General features: G+C 42.0%; 2 protein-coding genes across 2 annotated transcripts in view; one reads left to right on the top strand and one right to left on the bottom strand.

The window, feature by feature from the left end:
- The window catches only part of LOC139583844 (plexin domain-containing protein 2-like), a 183,950-nt gene extending 170,802 nt beyond the window's left edge, over positions 1–13,148 (bottom strand). The window contains exon 1 of the mRNA XM_071415391.1: positions 12,663–13,148. Within this exon, the coding sequence (XP_071271492.1) occupies positions 12,663–12,762 (100 nt within the window). The 5' untranslated portion in view covers positions 12,763–13,148. The remainder of the gene's footprint in view (positions 1–12,662) is intronic.
- Positions 1–13,168, top strand: part of LOC139583845 (GTPase IMAP family member 4-like) — a 796,172-nt gene that overhangs the window by 197,485 nt on the left and 585,519 nt on the right. The gene's annotated exons all lie outside the window — the stretch shown is intronic.

Below are 13,168 nucleotides of genomic sequence, written 5' to 3'. Positions count from 1 at the left end.
ACGTTAGCAAAGGAGAGGATTTTTTCACTCCCAACAGTTTTTCCCTGCGTCAGTAGCTATCACTAATTCGACTAAATAAAAATATATATAGCCACTAACCAAGAAACAAATTCATAAGATGACAGTCTGATAACATATTTATGGTATTGCATAGTTTTTTTTTGAAAATGTGCATTTTTCAGGTATAAATCACAGTTCTACATTGCAGCTGCATTCTGAAAAGGTGCCGACCCAGCCAGAATAATTACAGAGACCAACGTCATATAACTAATTACTCATTTTAAAACATTTCAGAAAAATACACAGCGTACAGATATTGAAAGCCCAACATCTGGTGAATCCAAACAATATTTCAGATTTATAAAATGTTTTATAACGAAAACAAAATGTAGCGCTAAATTAGCATAGCTATACCAGGCAGATTCGGCTGGGCGCCCACGGCAAGATCACATGCACAACAGATATGATATAACATCGTAAATTGGGTCTTACTATGGCTGCTCTTTCATCAGAATGTTGATCAAAGTGTCCATTGTCAAGATGAGTTGTTGGTTGCGTTCAGAGTCGTTCTTTTCCCACTCCATTTAGCACAGGTACCGGTGGAGTGGCACGTATTTCTCAAACGATACTAAAATCTAACAACTGAACACCGCAAAACTCCCTAAAAAATTCAAATAATCTGATTAAACTATATTGAAAAAACATACATTACGATGATCTGGTCACATGTATCAAACAAACTTCGACACGGAGATAATAATGGCCGCACAACACAAGAAAAACGTAGCTCTAATTCCATCCAATCGAGAACCGGAAGTTGTCGGTCATGCCAAAGATTTTGCTCTCATTTCACGTCAGTCCCAGATAGACAAGAAATTTTTCCTCTGACGTCCTCTAGACACCCAGAGGAAGGCCAGTGAGTTGTGTTTCGGGTCATAGGAGGCATGACCATATATAGGCAGAGCTTTGAAGCCAGCACAAAACATCTTGATTTTATGTTCTTGGTCATGGAAAGTGCTGTGAAATGACTTCTGAATCACTCAGAGACAAAATTGAAACGGTTTTAGAAACTGGAGATTGTTTTCTTTCCAACGGTATTATTTATATGCATATAGTAAGAGCAATAATTAAAGAAGAGGCAGTTTAATCTGTTGAGCCATTTATGCTAATGCGAAAACAGCACCCCCTGTATTCTCAAGAAGTTTTAACATGTGAAAATCACATCTGCAGTTTCATACGTAAGAAAACTCCACATGCATAAATCTCACTTTCAAATGTGGAATTGCAAGTTCAAATTTGAAAAACATTAACATGTGAAAATCAAATTTACAGTTTAATAAGAAATGTGGACATGTGGAATTGCAAGTTCACATTTGAAAATCATTAACATGTGAAAATCACATTTACAGTTTAATAAGAAATGTGGACATGTGTAAATTGCAAGTTCACATTTCATTCTACAAAAATGTTATTTAGTCAACCTGAATATAATAGTTCAAATGCTAAATCAGAGTCACACAGAATGTTTCTTGGTAATCTTACAAAAATCTACTTTGAAACAAAGGTATACACCTCACACATGGTTATGGACTTTAAAAAAAGAAGACGCCTGTACCATGTCAGATATAGAGTTGAAATGTATTCAATTTTGAGTTTTCATTCCAATATCACACTTTATATACAACACAGAAGACTGAAATATAACAAACACTGGATTTTCAGCACTTCAAAAAAAATATGTTTGTTAATTATGAAAATATTAATAAATATTAATACTATTCCACCCATGAGACCACTAGAGGGGGATTTGGTCATTTGACAGAAGGAAAAGGCTACAAATAAGGTCTTCTTCGTACATTGGTCCATGACCGTTGGAAGAAGCCCAGTGAAAAGAACAGCTGCTTTCCGGTTGGTACGCATGGTTACATTTTGAAAATGTAGAGATAACATTTTGACTAAACTGTGATGAGTTTTATGGTCATTTAGATGAATACTAAACAAAAATATAAACACAACATGCAACAATTTCAAAGGTTTTACTGAGTTACAGTTCAAATAAAGGAAATCAGTCAATTTAAATAAATTCATTCGGCCCTAATCTATGGATTTCACATGACTGGGCAGGGGTGCAGGCCTTGGAGGGCATAGGCCCACCCACTTGGCAGCCAGTCCCACCTACTGGGGAGCCAGGCCCAGCCAATCAGAATGAGTTTTTTCCCCACAAAAGGTGAAAATTGACCATTTCTGGGAATCTCAGCTTATGAAACAAAGGAACAACACTCTACATGGTGCGTTTATATTTTTGTGTCTAATTGAATTGTTTAGACCAAGTGAAAAACGAGTGAGATTTTCCCATTTACATGAGTGTAGCCAAGCTAAGTAACAGTCTACGATTTGGGTAGCTGGAGTCTTTGACAATTTTTGGGGCTTTCCTCTGACACCGCCTGGTATAGAGGTCCTGGATGGCAGGGAGCTCGGGCCCCAGTGATGTACTAGACTGTACGCACTACCATCTGTGGCGCCTTGCAGTCGGAGGCCAAACAGTTGCCATAACAAGCAGTGATGCAGCCAGTCAAGATGCTCTCAATGCTGCAGCTGTAGAACTTTTTGAGGATCTGAGGACCCATGACAAATCTTTTCAGCCTCCTGAGGGGGGGAAGAGGCGTTGTCGTGCCCCTGACAGCTTATCATGAGGTATTATAAATCAGGCGAGCAGAACCTTGAGACTTCCTTAATATTAGAGATTGTGCACCAGTTGTTAACAAAGAGACACACACCCCCTGAGAGTAGGGTCACAGCCTTTCGGTTACTAGCCCACCATTCTAACAGCTAGGCTACCTGCTGCCCGTTATAAATGTTTTGTCTTTTAAATGGTTATTTTTTTCAAATTAGTACTCATATTGAGTGTATTTACATGTGTACATATGAACCACACTAGTTACGTGTATTTTAGAAGGTTACCTTTTATGAAATTTGTATTCAATGGTTGCATGCTAATTGCTAACTGCAAGCTAGCATAGGGACATTCAATAGCTAGCCTTCCATTTCATCCTAGCTAGCTGTTTTTAGCTTCTGTTATTGTTAGCTGTCCATTGGTTTTTGTCACATTTAATACACAGGCCTAAAATGAATTTTTACGTATTTGAAAATTTGTGAATGTGTTTGATTTTGGAATTCATGTAAATAGATACTTTTCTACAAAAATATGATTTTAAATTAGGGGTGTCAGTGTTAGTCAGTTAACGCGAGTTAACTTTTTGTCAGTTTTGTGCAGCTAAATTGTGATATGATTTGTTCATATATGAAAAATGTACATTTGAAAAATCCATGTGAAACTTCTAAAATGTGTCCGAAAACCACAAATATATATATATATATATATATTTCCACGGGACATTTTTCACATTGGATTTGCTCATACATGTGTGTTTATACATGAATCCGAAAACCCCATTCCTCTTACTTTCCCACGCACACACACATTCTGCGACACTTTCTCTGTTTCTCCCCCCGAGGCAGCCCGCCAATAAATCAGCGCTAATTCATTTCTGCAGCATTTAGTATTCCATAAAATCAATTCAACAGAATTTACATGAGGAGCCCACCCATCTCTGTGAATGGAGAATCTGATGACAAGACAATTAACAACCATACAGTGAACACCCATATGACAAATACCATCTCAAAGCTAACGGAGCATGGGAATCGTCCTTATTATAAATATAAAAAAGGTCGATATTTATCCATTTCCGGATAAAGGTGGTAGTTCACAAAAACATGAATTTGATTTCAACTTCAAAGTCATGATCTGTCCTCCCCATTTCTGACCCCAAAATGTACTTGTGGTAGTGTGAAGTATTTTTATTTGAACCCAAGACACTTAATTGACTGTCGTTTTTGCAGGGCATGGCTGCTGGTTGTAAGGATGAGTTTGTTTGGGAGAGGGAGAGACATTTGGACAGCGACACAGCCTCTTTCCAGGCACAGAAACAAAGACTGTGTTGTTGCACTCAAGTGAGGGAGTCCCATAATTCTACTTAGACTTGCAGACGGTTCAAAACATCTTTACCAGACACAAATATCAATGAGTACATTGCAGCATCAACAGTAGAACAATTGTAAGTAAGAAGCTGGCAAGCTGCATGTCATGTCATGACATATTCAGGATGTGGTTGGCATTGGATAAGGAGAGAGGTTCCTGTTGAACTTTACAGAAAACGTTCTCTCAGTGCTCGAGAAAAAAAGAGGAAAAGGAAATATGAGAGAACGACAACAGCAAACACACACCAAGCGAAACACTCTCTCTCTTACATACAAACACACACACATGCTACATAGGCATTTAGCAGCATATTGGTAGCGCCAGTGAGTGACACAGTCTGGTCTGGTACAAAGGAAAGCCGCTGCTCCTGCTGGGCTGGGGACATGAAGCCTGCTGACAGGCCGGGGTAAGAGGGTCCTCCCCTGGCTCTTTGTCTTCTGTTCAGCATGCCTGGACACATTGAAAGACCTGTGGCCCTCCTTCATGACACACTCAGAGGGGGTTCTTCAACTCTCCACACTCACTGGGTGACTGTGAACACTCAACACACACACCAAATCCAGAGAGAGAGAGAAAGAGAGAGAGAGAGAGAGAGAGAAACACACACACACATAACAAACAAACATTGCAGCGTCCCATCTGTGTTTCAGCCCATTACCTCGTTGAGGCAGAGCGCTAACGGCTGTAACCCAACGGAGACCACTGATACAGAGTAGACAGAGAACACCACACAACACATAACTGACTGATGTATCCAGTGCATTTGGAAAGCACTCGGACCCTTTGACTTTTTGTTACATTACAGCCTTATTCTAAAATGGTTTAAATAGATTTTTTGTCCTCATCAATCTACACACAATAGATTGTACACCTGTAAGCTTGGCACACCGGAATTTCTCAAATTCTTCTCTGCAGATCCTCTCAAGCTCTGTCAGGTTGAGTGGGGAGCGTCGCTGCACAGGTTTTTTCAGGTTCAAGTCTGGGTTCTGGCTGGGCCACTCAAGGACATTCAGAGACTTGTCCTGAAGCCACTCCTGTGTTGTCTTGGCTGTGTGCTTAGGGTCGTTGTCCTGTTGGAAGGTGAACCTTCACCCCAGTCTGAGGTCCTGAGCGCTCTCGAGCAATCTTGGTTACTTACATCAGACCAAAGAATATTGTTCCTCATGGTCTTAGACTCCTTTAGGTGCCTTTTGGTAAACACCAAGTGGGCTGTCGTGTGACTTTTACTGAGGAGTGGCTTCCATCTGGCCAGTCTACCATAAAACCACATTGGTGGAGTGCTGTAGAGATGGTTGTCCTTCTGGAAGGTTCTCCCATCACCACATAGGATTTCAAGCTCTGTCAGAGTGACCATTGTGTTCTTGGTCACATCCCTGACCAAGGCCCGATTGCTCAGTTTGTCCGGGCGGCCAGATCTAGGAAAAGTCTTGGTGGTTCCAATCTTCTTCCATTTAAGAATGATGGAGGCCACTGTGTTCTTGGGGACCTTCAATGCTGCAGACAATTTTTGGTACCCTTCCACAGATCTGTGCCTCGACACAATCCTGTCTCGGAGCCCTAAGGACAATTCCTTCAACCTCATGGCTTGGTTTTTGCTCTGACATGCACTGTCAGCTGTGTGACCTTATATAGACAGATGTGTGCCTTTCCAAATCATGTCCAGTTAATTGAATTAACCACAGGTGGACTCCAATCAAGTTGTAGAAACATCTCAAGGATGATCAATGAAAACAGGATGCACCTGAGCTCAATTTCGAGTCTCATAGCAAAGTGTCTGAATACTTATGTAAATAAGGTATTTCTGTTTTTTCTTTTTAATAAATGTGCAAATATTTCTAAAAACCTGGTTTCGCTTTGTCATTATGGGGTATTGTCTGTAGATTGATGAGAACAAAAAAATATTTAATCAATTTTAGAATAAGGCTGTAATGTAACAAAATGTGGGAAAAGTCAAGGCGTCTGAATACTTTTCGAATGCACTGTATACAGACATCCAGTTCCTCTGAGGGAGCGAGCAGATCTCTCTGTTCTTGTAAAACCCAACAGTCTGCTGTGCTGCCTCTTAGGTTGGGTAACTCAGTGAAACTCGTGACACTTGCTGAAGTGTATAATGTTTTTAGGGCTTAACTATTTAATCCCTCTGTGACTGGCTGCTCCCTCCTCTCTTCCTGAACCTTGGCTTGTTTCAGCTGGTATCAAAGTTACAATGTGTCACTGCCGGAAGAAAGCCTTTTATCTATACATTAATTGAAAGCAGCAACTCCCTTTTATTTAGTCTGAAAACGTAATGACTGTAGGACCAAGAACATGTATTCAAAATATTCCTGAAGTTTCATTATTGTATGTTCAATATATGGCAAGTTACATTTTTGGAGATACAAGGACTTCTTGCAACATGCGATGACTGGTGTGTTCAGGTGCTGTTTCTATCCGAACTGACATTTCCAGCAGCTACCAGGTATTTGAGAGCTCAGCTTCTTCCCATGGTTGTGTTGATAACTGAGAACGACAACATGCAACCTTACATTATTTAGTGTGAACCTGTCTTACACAGAACAGACTATAAAGGTGCAACATACAGCCCTGCATAGACCATACTATTACCATGTGGTCTTGCATACTACCATCCCTAACTCACTCCACACTATCACCCCTCTACACTAGTACTCTTGCCAGCCCATGACAAAAAGCGGAAGATAGGGGGAGAAGTAAGGGGTTGCACTCTCCCCAAATGTCCTCTCCTCCTTAATCATCACACACTGACCCCTGCCCTGCATGTGAAAAAAGCCTGGTGGAAATCCCTCCATCTCAGAAACACATTTACCTTTCTTGTTAAGACTATCCAGCTCAGCGAAAGGAAGCATTGTACAGCTGCTTGGACAGCCAGACAACAGATCAGGCTCTACCTGTGGATTAATCTCTGCTTCAGATGTTGGTCTGAGATCAGTTGCCATAGACTATGATAAGCCTACCCTGCTGGGCTGTTTATTAAAGGGTTTATCATGCATGGTAAATAGAATTCTCGATATTCAGTTCTCTTCACAGAGCATTCAGTTAAGCCCATTCAGATGCATGTTATTCAATAAAATGTACGTATAACCAACACCAATCCACCAATTCCTGCTTTCTCAGACTTTTATAGGGGGCCTAATAAAGTGCTTATATTTAAGGCCCAGCGCAGTCAAAAACGTGATATTCCTGTGTATTTATATATATTTCCACACTATGAAGTTGGATTAATACTGTGAAATTGTGAAAATGATGATGATGTTCTTTTAGTGCAAGAGCTGTTTGAAGAAAAAATTCTGCCTGTTTTGGTGGAATGGAGCTTTGGCCTTTCCATTGTGAAATCAGTTAATAGACCAATAAGAAAGAGAGTTCCAAACCTCTCTGACAATAACAGCTAGTTTTCAGTTTTCCACTCCCAACTTAGACCACTCCCAGACAGTCCTAGCAAAATTATTGCCTGAGAAAATGTTCTTTGCTCAGAAGCAATTTTTTGTTTCTTTTTGACAATTTTAATTGAAAACCATCTCGGTAAGGTACTTAATTGTTACCCAGAAATCATTTGATATTGAGAGAAAACGGCTGCAGTGGACCTTTAATCTAATACACACAACACAAAAGCACAAAACATACCCCACTGAGTGATTACTACAATTCTAAGAAAAGGCTAAGAAAATCTAAAAGCCCCAATGAGTGTGTGAGACAAAGGGCAAAGATGGACATGAAAGAGCTTGAAAATGGCATGAAAGACAATGGCTGTACATAAAGAGCAGCTTAACTGCACCGGGTTTCATTAACTATAGGCCTCTTTGCTTTGTCTCAGTGCCTATTGAGCCCCTCTCACCCCTCTCTTTCTGCCCCCTACCCTCTACCCCCCTGTATAAGGGTCCTTCACAGAGCAAAGGGGTGGACCTGAGATGACAGGGTCTGAGGCGTGACTAACGCAAGAGCCTGGTGTTGCCGTGTTGTGGTATGGGACCGTACCATCCCGGTCCTGTGTGGTATAGAAGACTTGTCACCACATATAGAGCAAGACAATGACCAACACCAACCACCACCCCCTCCCCGGCTCATACCACTCCACCCCTGTCATCCTCCGTCCATTCAAGGACGGAGGATACCTCTTTCAGGAGGTAATTCAGAGAGCCACTAAAGAGACTTTGATTCTGACCAGAGAGAGAGAGAGAGAGAGAGAGAGAGAGAGAGAGAGAGAGAGAGAGAGAGAGAGAGAGAGAGAGAGAGAGAGAGAGAGAGAGAGAGAGAGAGAGAGAGAGAGAGAGAGAGAGAGAGAGAGAGATTCCTTACTAGAAGGCTTATAAACTTCCTGCACTTCTCCTCTTTCGGACTCAACACTGTCTCCTCTTTCAGAACAGACACACAGAGCTCTTTTGTGCACCATTTTGCCAGTACGACTTGTGTCACACAGCCCGACACTTCACCAGACAAGTCGGATTTTAAAGGTTGAGTGTGACGCTGCTAAGAAACCACTGCATTAACTCTATGTCTATTCGCGTACATGCGTGGCTTGTATTTGTGTGTGTCTGTGTGTCTGAGAGGAAAGGCAGCATGTGGTATTATGATGGATGAGAAGCAGGGTCCCCAGAGCTAGGGCCGTGGATAAATGCCTGGTTAAGTCACTCGCTACCTGAGAATCCATTCAACTCTGCACAGCACAGTGTAGAACAGTACAGCACAGTGTTGAACAGTACAGCACAGTGTAGAACAGTACAGCACAGCACCGTGCCTGAATCCCATACAACAGAGCTCTCCACTTTCACATGGCATTCCATACACAACCACAATCTTAGCACATTTAAATGCTTGCGCTGAGGGCTGTTAATCAGACCGCATCGTTAGTGAGCAGATCAAGACTGACTGCAACAGCACACACTAAGAGCCCCTATACAGTATCTCTCTCTGAGAGAGAACCAGAGTAAGAATTAACCCCAAAATCACCATGAAATAATACCTCTATATTCTGTACTCATCCGTGTGTGAGTGTGCCACTGGCATCCCCCAGAGACGTCACATGGCGGGAATGTTTAAAAGAAATATGTTTAGCCCATGAGACCTTCTAATGTCGTCCAGATATAAGCCACTGCTCTTCTCATTTACAACTGTGAGAGGAAGTGTGTGTGTGTGTGTGCGTGCGTGCGTGCGTGCGGACATGTTTAACTATACTTGTGGGGATCAGAAGTCCCCACAAGAATAGTAAACAAACAGAAATGTGAACATTTATTTTGTTCCCATAAGGTCATATGCTATTTCCAGGGGGTTTAGGGTTAAGGTTAGAATCAGTGTTAGGGTTAGAATTAGGTTTAGGGTTAGGAGCTAGGGTTAGGTTTAGGGAAAATTAGATTTTGAACAGAATTGTGTGTCCCCATAAGGTTAGTTATCTTCTTTTCGGAGTCCCGTCAACAGGACGGTTGAGCTAACGTAGCATGAGGCTGTAAGTAACAAGACAATTTCCCAGGACATAGACATATCTGATATTGCCAGAAAACTTTAATTCTTGTCATACAAAACTGTGTGTGGGTGTGTGGCTATAACCATCAAAATGGTTCCACCTCCACGATGAGTTGTACACAACAAGGTCCCAGATACCCAGTGAACTTCAGAGTGAACAGCCTTTGTTCACACACACCAACCTTTACTTCCTGTTTATCAATAATGTACTATCTAGGAAAGGAGAGAGGTACTACTCGCCATAAATATGGTCAGTTAATGCTGTGACAAGGGAAGCGTCTCACTGGACAGCGACTCTAAAAATAATACCCTATATAGAACAGAGGCAGAGAGAGGTGCACCTGGAAAGATCTCCTCTAACGTTGCAAATCTCTCCAAGCCTTTTAGACGTTGACAGCTGGATCCCTGTCCATGTGTTTGCAAATAACTGTTGAGGTTGGAGAACTTTGCTTCATTTGAGGAAAAACGGGTGGTGGTTGGAATCATTGAGAATGTGAATTATTTCATTCCATAACCTCTTCAGATACAGTGTGACACTTCAATCCACAGCGTACCTCTGAAAGGCCCAGATCATGAGTTTTCAAGATAGAATGTGAGCTCTTGATAATTCTAGCAATGATCTAAGTTCAGATGATCCATGTGCAGCACTGGCTGGCCAAGGAGATTCATTGGCTCCATAAACTAAGACAAAGTACCTGATATGGTGAATAGCACAGTAAAGACAACACAATGTCTATGTGTGTGTGTGTGTGTGTGTGCGTGCGTGCGTGCGTGAATCTCAAACAATCACATACTCATAGTAGTTTTTCTCTCTCAAACACTGACACACATTCTGAAGAGCTCTCCACTAGAGCCCTTGGTGGACAGTATGGACTCATCCATCTACTAGAGCCCCTGGTGGACAATATGGACTCATCCAACTACTCGAGCCCCTGGTGGACAATATGGACTCATCCAATTACTAGAGCCATTGGTGGACAGGATGGACTCATCCAACTACTAGAGCCCTGGTGGACAGTATGGACTCATCCAATTACTAGAGCCATTGGTGGACAGTATGGACTCATCCAACTACTAGAGCCCTGGTGGACAGTATGGACTCTTCCAATTACTAGAGCCAGTGAGGGACAGTACGGATTCATCCATCTACTAGAACCCTTGGTGGACAGCATGGACTCATCCGTCTACTAGAACACCTAGTGGACAGCATGGACTCATCCAACTCCTAGAGCCCCTGGTGGACAGTATGGACTCATCTAACTACTAGAGCCCTGGTGGACAGTATGGACTCATCCATCTACTAGAGCCCCTGGTGGACAGTATGGACTCATCCAACTACTAGAGCCCCTGGTGGACAGTATGGACTCATCCATCTACTAGAGTCCCTGGTGGACAGTATGGACTCATCCAATTTCTAGAGCATTTTGTGGACAGTATGGACTCATCCAAATACTAGAGCCTTTGGTGGACAGCATGGACTCATCCAACTACTAGAGCCCTGGTGGACAGTATGGGCTCTTCCAATTACTAGAGCTTTTGGTGGACAGTATGCACTCATCCAACTACTAGAGCCCCTGGTGGACAGTATGGGCTCTTCCAATTACTAGAGCCTTTGGTGGACAGCATGGACTCATCCAACTACTAGAGCCCTGGTGGACAGTATGGGCTCTTCCAATTACTAGAGCCTTTGGTGGACAGCATGGACTCATCCAACTACTAGAGCCCTGGTGGACAGTATGGGCTCTTCCAATTACTAGAGCCTTTGGTGGACAGTATGGACTCATCGAACTACTAGAGCCCTGTTGGACAGTATGGACTCAACATCTACCTTTGGGCCCTGGTCAAAAAAAGTGTGTAGGGAATAGGATGTCATTTGGAATGCAGGCATCAACTGTAGACACCTTGCAGAAGTGTGTGGATCATCAATGTTCCTCCCTCACTTTAAAGACTTGCACCTCCTTCAGGAATACAATACTTGAGCTATTGTTATTTTTTCTAAAATGATGGGTTACTGATTGAAAGTGTTTGGTTGTTGAACTTTGAGGAAGTGGAGACTGACATACTGGTACAGGTTGTTCTACACTTTTTTTTAAGTACTGTGGTTTTTACAGTAACTTACTGGCAGCCAGTTACCTGTAAATTACTGTAATAAAAGGTACAATCTTAAGACTGGTTCCAGATCAGATAAAGCAAGGCCCTGGTAGATAGCACATGCACTGACAGAGGGACAAACTCAATCAGATGGTTGAAGGGGCACACCACTGCCAAAATCATATCTTTGTTCTTTCCTATCATGGAGAAAATCGTATTTCTTAAAGAATGTTCATAGTTGGGTCAAAGAGTACAGACTGTTTGATTTATAGGATGCAACAGCTAAGTCAAAACGCAAAACATTATATTTTTCCTTTGATTATCAAAAATCCTAACCCACAGCCATGTTCATCAAGTCGTTCATAATTCACCAAATCCCAACTAATTTATTTAAAACATTGAATGTGATAAAAACGAGAGAAAAAAACACATTCAACACCTCTTACAATATGCCCTTATATTAATAAAAGCGTGATAACATGTTGGGACACAGACTGTTTTATACACATGTTTATAGTAAGGATAATAAATGAGCTGACATAGCCTATCATATAGTTTCCGACATAGGGTGGATCGATTTCTGAAATAAAAATAGCGGAGAACAATAGCCGTGCGTGCACACATCCAAAACCAGCAGCCTTCAAATCCCCCTCACAAGCGCGGACGCGCGCAGTACACGCACGCACGCAGACACACCACGAACCTCAGCAACCCTCACCCACGAGCGCACAAACCGTTATAAACACAATATCATAGCAATAATGAAAACCATGTAGCATGTAGTTGGTATTTAGTCACGATACAAATTCTTCTTTGACAGTTATAAAGGCAGTAAAAGATACTGGTAAATACGTCTGCAACAAACCTTGTTTCATTATTGTAGACCATGAAAGTGATTGCAGCATTGCACCGTATTACACCAAACCACACTTAATATGAAATAAAGCACTGTAAACGTTTCTCTGTACAAGTCATCATTCATGGTGTTTTAGTTTGTGATCATTAAAGGTGGAGAGATCTTCATGGTGCAAATATACGAGGTAGTATGGGGTCTTACCGTTTGTCGGGTCCTGTCCGGGCTCTTGAAACGCATTTCCAAGAGACAGGAAAACTAAAACAACTCCAACAACAAGGTCGAATGTCTTCACACCTGCCATATCCGAGATCCACGATTGATTGCACTGCTCCTCTTTATAGAATCTTTATTTTTTTATTCCCCCAAAATCGTAGGGGACTTAAATAGACTACACTCCGTAACTCTTCTCGACTGTAGTCTGCAAGACAGCCTTTTGCAGAGCAAAACCTGTCTGCGCTTTTCGTTGGTTTGCAGACGCGGAATATGATGTGTGGTGTTTTGTTTGTGTGTGTGTGTGTGCGTGCGTGCGTGAGTGAGTGAAGATATGCGTGAATGCGCGCATACGCTCATCGGTCCAAGAAGGTCCCGGGCCACCACCAAAAAAGCAACACGGTTCAGAATATTGCGGTCATCCCAGCTCCACACGCATAGGTCTCATTCCTACCCGGGAAAGAAGAGGTGCAATGTGAGTTGGGTTCTCAGAGAGG

This window comes from Salvelinus alpinus, chromosome 8 (assembly GCF_045679555.1).
Source record: "Salvelinus alpinus chromosome 8, SLU_Salpinus.1, whole genome shotgun sequence".
In the NCBI taxonomy this organism is placed as follows: Eukaryota; Metazoa; Chordata; class Actinopteri; order Salmoniformes; family Salmonidae; genus Salvelinus; species Salvelinus alpinus.
This window is presented reverse-complemented; position numbering and strand designations above follow the sequence as displayed.